Genomic DNA, 7,172 nt, shown 5'->3' on the forward strand with positions numbered 1-7,172 from the left:
GCCGAATGGCCCACTCCTGCTCCTATCTCTTATGGTCTTATCTCTTATGGGAAACAGGACCTGCAGTCTGGGGTTCCGAGCAGCATGATGCACCTCAATACCACACTGTGGTGAAAACTGCTGCCTCCACACAATCCCATTGCTCAGTGGTGGTGTTATATGGGTAACATGGATCAACGTTGGGATCTGATTGGGCCAAGCTAACCAATGCTGGGATCTGATTGGGCCAAGCTCACCACTGACAGCACAGGGCATTGAGAAAATCTTTTAATAACCAAAGAATACACAGGCCCAGCGCAGAGCTGGGCACCTCAGTGCTGCACACAACCCCAGAACCCCGGCCATGTGAGCACACCACAGTCAAACAGCTGCCACTTGCATTCCACACTTTGACTTGGACTGAAGACAACAGAGCAGCTCGCCCCTGGAGACACCATGTAAGGCAGTCTGTGGGCGGAGAGTGAGAGACAGGCCCAACCCCTCAGTAGACGGGGCAGTGGATCAACCCGTGCGGTGAGCGCCGCCTCTTCACAGCACACTATTCATGCTGCACTCGATCCAAAGCAATGTAAAAGCTCTTCTTGTCATCCAGACAATGCCAGCCGATGGGGCCGATCTCACAGTCAGCACAGACCAGGTACTTGATGTTGTTCACATTCTTCGTGAAGCCGACATTCTCAAAGATGTACATGTCATCGACGAACCAGTGCTCCTGTAGCACGTCCCCTTCTACAGAGCCACCCTCGCTGCCCAGTGCTACCTTCTGCCTCTTGGATGGAAGGAAGATCTGCAAGATAAACCACAGCAGTCAACCGCATGGCTAATCAGTGCTGGCTCCACCATGGATTTGTGAAGGGTAGGTCATGTCATGTTGAATTTTTGAGGTGGTCACTAACATGGTGAACAGGGGAGTGTCTATGGACATTGTCTTTATGGACTTCCAGAAGGCATTTGATAAGGGTCCACACAAGAGATTATTAGTAAAAATGAGAGCATGTGGAATTGGAGGGAACCTTATGACATGGGTTAGAAATTTGTTAGAAGGTAGGAGACAGATTGGGGATAAAGGGAATGTGCTCTGATTGGTGGGGTGTGACAAGTGATGTTCCCCAGGGATCTGTACTGGGGCCTCAGCTTTTATTAATGACTTAGAAGAAGGAATAGAGAGTTGTATATTTAATGGACGTAGACAGAATTGTGAAATGGGCAGACAGATGGCAGATGAAATTTAACAGAGAAGTGTGAAGTGATACATTTTGGTAGGAAGAATGAGGAGGCGCAAAATAAACTAAATGGTACAATTTTAAAGGGGGAGCAGGAACAGAGAGACCTGGGGGTGTATGTACACAAATCTTTGAAGGTGGCAGGTCAGATTGAGAAGGCTGTTAAAAAAAGATGGGATCCTGGGCTTTATAAATAGAGTCCAAAAGCAAGGAAGTTCTGCTAAACATTTATAAAACACTGGTTAGGCCTCAGCTGGAGTATTGTGTTCAGTTCTGAGCACCACACTTTAGGAAAGATGTCAAGGTCTTAGAGAGGGTGCAGAGGAGATTTACTAGAATGGTACCAGGGATGAGGGACTTCAGTTATGTGGAGAGACTGGAGAAGCTGGGATTGTTCTCCTTAGAACAGAGAAGGTTAAGGGGAGATTTGATAGAGGTGTTCAAAATCAAAAACGGTTTTGATAGGGTAAATAAGGAGGAACAGTTTCCAGTGACAGAAAGGTCGGTAACCAGAGGACACAGATTTAAGGAGATCAGCAAAAGAACCAGAGGCGACATGAGGAAACATTTTTTTTACGCAACAAGTTATGATCTGGAATGCGCTGCCTGAAAGGGTGGTGGAAGCAGATTCAATGGCAACTTTTAAAAGTTGTAAACAATTTTACAACACCAAGTTATAGTCCAGCAATTTTATTTTAAATTCACAAGCTTTCGGAGGCTACCTCCTTCCTCAGGTGAACGATTTGGAAATCGTTCACCTGAGGAAGGAGGTAGCCTCCGAAAGCTTGTGAATTTAAAATAAAATTGCTGGACTATAACTTGGTGTTGTAAAATTGTTTACAATTGTCAACCCCAGTCCATCACCGGCATCTCCACATCATAACTTTTAAAAGGGAATTGAATAAATACTTGAAGGAAAAACATAGAGTCAATGAATGCTTACAGTACCGACGGTGGCCATTCGGCCCATCTCGTCCATGCTGGCAATCCAGTTGGTCCCATTCCCTGTAACCCTGCAAATTGTTTCCCTTCATGTATTTCACAATTCCTTTTTGAAAGCCACAATTGAATCTGCCTTTATTTACTTTATTTGAATACTTCTACCAAATCGCCTCTTAACCTTCTCTACTCTGAGAACACCACCAGCTTCTCCAGTATATCCATGTAACTGAAGTCCCTCATACCTGGAAACATTCTCGTAAAGCGGACTTGTGCCAAAATTGGGAGAGCTGTCCCACAGACTAGTCAAGCAACAGCCTGACATAGCCATACTCACAGAATCATATCTTTCAGCCAACGTCCCAGACTCTTCCATCACCATCCCTGGGTACGTCCTGTCCCACCGGCAGGACAGACCCACCAGAGGTGGCGGTACAATGATATACAATCAGGAGGGAGTGGGCGCCGGGAGTCCTCAACATTGACTCTGGACCCCATGAAATCTCGTGGCATCAGGTCAAACCTGGGCAAGTAAACCTCCTACTGATTACCACCTACCGTCCTCCCTCAGCTGATGAATCAGTCCTCCTCCATGTTGAGCACCACTTGGAGGAAGCACTGAGGGTAGCAAGGGCACAGAATGTACTCTGGGTGGGGGACTTCAATGTCCATCACCAACAGTGGCTCAGTAGCACCACTACTGACCGAGTCCTGAAGGGCATAGCTGCCACACTGGACCCGTGGCAGGTGGTGAGCGAACCAACACGAAAGAAAAACCTACTTGACCTCGTCCTCACCAATCTACCTGTCGCAGATGCATCTGTCCATGACAGTATTGGTAGGAGTGACCACCGCACAGTCCTTGTGGAGACGAAGTCCCATCTTCACACCATCCAACGTGTTGTGTGGCACGACCACCGTGCTAAATGGGATAGATTCAGAACAGATCTAGCAGCTCAAAACTGGGCATCCATGAGCCACTGTGGGCCATAAGCAGCAGCAGAATTGTATTCCAGCACAATCTGTAACCTCATGGCCCGGCATATTCCTCACTCTACCATTACCAACAAGCCAGGGGATCAACCCTGGTTCAATGAGGAGTGTAGAAGAGCATGCCAGGAGCAGCACCAGGTATACGTAAAAATGAGGTACCAACCTGGTGAAGCTACAACTCAGGACTACATGCATGCTAAACAGCGGAAACAACATGCTATAGACAGAGCTAAGCGATCTCACAACCAACGGATCAGATCAGATCTGCAGTCCTGCCACATCCAGTCGTGAATGGTGGTGGACAATTAAACAACTAACAGCAGGAGGTGGCTCTGTGAACATCCCCATCCTCAATGATGGTGGAGTCCGGCAAGTGAGTGCAAAAGACAAGGCTGAAGCGTTTGCAACCATCTTCAGCTGCTTCATCAATGACCTTCCCTCCATCATAAGGTCAGAAATGGGGATGTTCGCTGATGATCGCACAGTGTTCAGCTCCATTCGCAACCCCTCAGATAACGAAGCAGTCCGTGCCCACATGCAGCAAGACCTGGACAACATCCAGGTTGATAAGTGGCAAGTAACTTTTGAGCCACACAAGTGCCAGGCAATGACCATCTCCCAAAAGAGAGTCTGACCACCTCCCCTTGACATTCAACGGCATTACCATCGCCGAATCCCCCACTATCAACATCCTGGGGGTCACCACTGACCAGAAACTTAACTGGACCAGCCACATAAATACTGTGGCTACAAGAGCAGGTCAGAGGCTGGGTATTCTGCGGCGAGTGACTCACCTCTTGACTCCCCAAAGCTTTTCCACCATCTACAAGGCACAAGTCAGAAGTGTGATGGAATATTCTCCACTTGCCTGGATGAGTGCAGCTCTAACAACACACAAGAAGCTCAACACCATCCAGGACAAAGCAGCCCGCTTGATTGGCACCCCATCCACCACCCTAAACATTCACTCCCTTCACCACCGGCGCACCGTGGCTGCAGTGTGTGTCGTCCACAGGATGCACTGCAGCAACTCGCCAAGGCTTCTTCGACAGCAACTCCCAAACCTGCAACCTCTACCACCTCGAAGGACAAGGGCAGCAGGCGCATGGGAACAACACCGCCTGCATGTTCCCCTCCAAGTCACACACCATCCCGACTTGGAAATATATCGCCGTTCCTTCATGGTCGCTGGATCAAAATCCTGGAACTCCCTACCTAACAGCACTGTGGGAGAACCTTCACCACACGGACTGCAGCAGTTCAAGAAGGCGGCTCACCACCACCTTCTCAAGGGCAATTAGGGATGGGCAATAAATGCCGGCCTCGCCAGCGACACCCACATCCAACAAATGAATTTAAAAAATCTCTTCTGCACCCTAAGGCCTTCACATCCTTCCTAAAGTGCGGTGTCCAAAATTGGACGCGATACTCCAGCTATGGCCGAACCAGTGTTTTATAAAGGTTCATCATGACTTCCTTGCTTTTGTACTCTATGCCTCTATTTATAAAGCCCAGTATCCCATATGCTTTTTTAACCACTTTCTCAACCTTTCCCGTTATCTTCAATGATTTGTGCACATATACCACCAGGTTTCTCTGTTCCTGCACCCTCTTTAGAATTGTACCATTTAGTTTATATTGCCTCTCCTCATTCTTCCTACTGAAATATATCACTTTGCACTTCTCTACGTTAAATTTCATCTGCCATGTGTCCACCCATTCCACCAGCCTGTCTATATCCTCTTGAAGTCTATCACTATCCTCCTCATTGTTTACCTCACTTCCAAGTTTTGTGCCATCTACAAATTTTGAAATTGTGCCCTGTACACCCAAGTCCAAGTCATTAATATATATCAAGAAAAGCAGTGGTCCCAGCACCGACCCCTGGGGAACACCACTGTACACCTCCCTCCAGTCCAAAAAACCACCATTCACCACTACTCTGTTTCCTGTCATTTAGCCAATTTCGTATCCATGCTGCCACTGCCCCTTTTATTCCATGGGCTTCAATTTTGCTGACAAGCCTATTAAGTGGCACTTTACCAAACGCCTTTTGAAAGTCCATATACACATCAACCACATTGCCCTTATCTACCCTCTCTGTTACCTCATCAAGAAACTCAAGTGAGTTAAACACGATTTGCTTTCAACAAATCCGTGCTGGCTTTCCTTTATTAATCCACACTTTTCCAAGTGACTATTAATTTTATCCCAGATTATCGTTTCTAAAAGTTTCCCCACCACCAAGGTTAAACTGACTGGCCTGTAGTTTCCGGGTTTATCCTTACGCCCTTTTTTGAACAAGGGTGTAACATTTACAGTTATCTTGTCCTCTGGCACCACCCCCATATCGAAGGATGTTTGGAAGATTATGGCCAGTATCTCCGCAATTTCTATCCTTACTTCCCTCAGCAACCTAGGATGCATCACAGGACGCAGGAGAATGGGATCAATTGGCTAGCTCCAACAAAGAGCCAGCACAAGCATAATGGTTCGAATGGCCTCCTCCTGTGTTGTACCATGTACGATAAGTGAATGGGCAAAACTGTGGCAGATGGAGTTTAATTGGGGAAGTGTGAGGTCATCTACTTTGGACCCAAGAAAGATCAAATTATTTTCTAATCTGTTTCAGTGATATTGGTTGAGCGATATATACTGGCCAGGACACCAGGGAGAACTCCCCTGCTCTTCTTTGAATAGTGCCTTGGGATCTTTATCCGTCCACTCTCGGTTTAACATCTCATCGAAAAGACGGCGCCTTCGACAAGGCAGCACTCCCTGGATTTCGTGTTAAAGTCTGAATAGGACTTGAAATCTCAACCTCCTGACTCAGAGGAGTGATAACACTGAGCACCTTCTCAAACAGACCAGTCAGAGGTAGCGACAGTGCGTAAAATTAACATCTTCCCTCACCATGCACCCCTTCCTTCTCCAGTCCACTTGCTATCATCCTGCTTCGCCATCTCCACCCCACTCATCACCCAAGTGCCGACTTCACCCCCATCCCTCAACCCTCTCCTATTCTTCCATGGACCCCTCCCCTCCCCCACCCTCCCCTCCCCCACCCTCCCCTCCCCCCTCCCCTCACCCACCCACCCCTCTCCCCTCACCCACCCTCCCCTCTCCCCTCACCCACCCTCCCCTCTCCCCTCCCCTCTCCCCTCACCCACCCTCCCCTCTCCCCTCACCCACCCTCCCCTCTCCCCTCCCCTCTCCCCTCACCCACCCTCCCCTCTCCCCTCACCCACCCTCCCCTCTCCCCTCCCCTCTCCCCTCACCCACCCTCCCCTCTCCCCTCACCCACCCTCCCCTCTCCCCTCTCCCCTCACCCACCCTCCCCTCTCCCCTCACCCACCCTCCCCTCACCCACCCTCCCCTCACCCACCCTCCCCTCTCCCCTCACCCACCCTCCCCTCTCCCCTCACCCACCCTCCCCTCTCCCCTCACCCACCCTCTCCCCTCACCCACCCTCCCCTCACCCACCCACCTCTCTCCGGCGGTACCGCGCTGTCCCCGGGCTCAGGACCCGGGAGCCGCACCGCTCGCACACAACCGCCTTCGCGTTGGTGCCTTTGGCGCTCACGAGACTGGAGGAGCTGGACGCGAGCCCGTCTTCTTTGCCGGGCCCTGGCCTGTCCGCCGCGACTCCACTGCTGCCCCCGCTCTCCCCCGGCTCCATCGCGCCTCCCCACCGAGGCCTGGCCCGTCCCAGCTTCCGCTTCCGGTGCGGCACCGTCCCCGGAACATCCGGGACCGTCGTCACCGCCCAACTGACCCCTCCCCCGGACAATGACCCCTCCCCCTGGCTACTGACCTCTCCCCCGGACAATGACCCCTCCACTGACCCCTGCCCTGGTCACTAACCATTGACCCCCCCTCCCCATCATTTAGATCTCCCTCGAAACACACCGCTCGACCCATTAATGTCTCTCTCTCTCTCCCTGTGTGTGTTGCTCTCTCTCTCTCTCTCTCTCCCTGTGTGTGTTGCTCTCTCTCTCTCTCTCTCTCCCTGTATGT

At 50.3% G+C, this 7,172-nt stretch overlaps 1 protein-coding gene across 1 annotated transcript; it reads right to left on the minus strand.

The window, feature by feature from the left end:
• Positions 1–252: 252 nt before the first annotated feature.
• Positions 253–6,884, minus strand: rabif (RAB interacting factor). Its single transcript, XM_067981850.1, has 2 exons — positions 6,643–6,884; positions 253–787 (listed from the first exon to the last, which is right to left on the minus strand). The coding sequence occupies exons 1-2, from the start codon at positions 6,832–6,834 to the stop codon at positions 539–541; spliced, it is 441 nt and encodes a 146-aa protein (XP_067837951.1). The 5' UTR covers positions 6,835–6,884; the 3' UTR covers positions 253–538.
• Positions 6,885–7,172: the final 288 nt, after the last annotated feature.

The sequence above is a fragment of the Heptranchias perlo genome, unplaced genomic scaffold, assembly GCF_035084215.1.
Source record: "Heptranchias perlo isolate sHepPer1 unplaced genomic scaffold, sHepPer1.hap1 HAP1_SCAFFOLD_968, whole genome shotgun sequence".
Classification (NCBI taxonomy): domain Eukaryota; kingdom Metazoa; phylum Chordata; class Chondrichthyes; order Hexanchiformes; family Hexanchidae; genus Heptranchias; species Heptranchias perlo.

Bases quoted from the DNA above. Each gene is read 5' to 3' on its own strand.
- rabif (XM_067981850.1), bottom strand. From the start codon at position 6,834: ATGGAGCCGGGGGAGAGCGGGGGCAGCAGTGGAGTCGCGGCGGACAGG. The intron at 788-6,642 runs GTGGGTGGGTGA...TTTATCTTGCAG, and splicing joins CGCGGTACCGCCGGAGAGAG to ATCTTCCTTCCATCCAAGAG.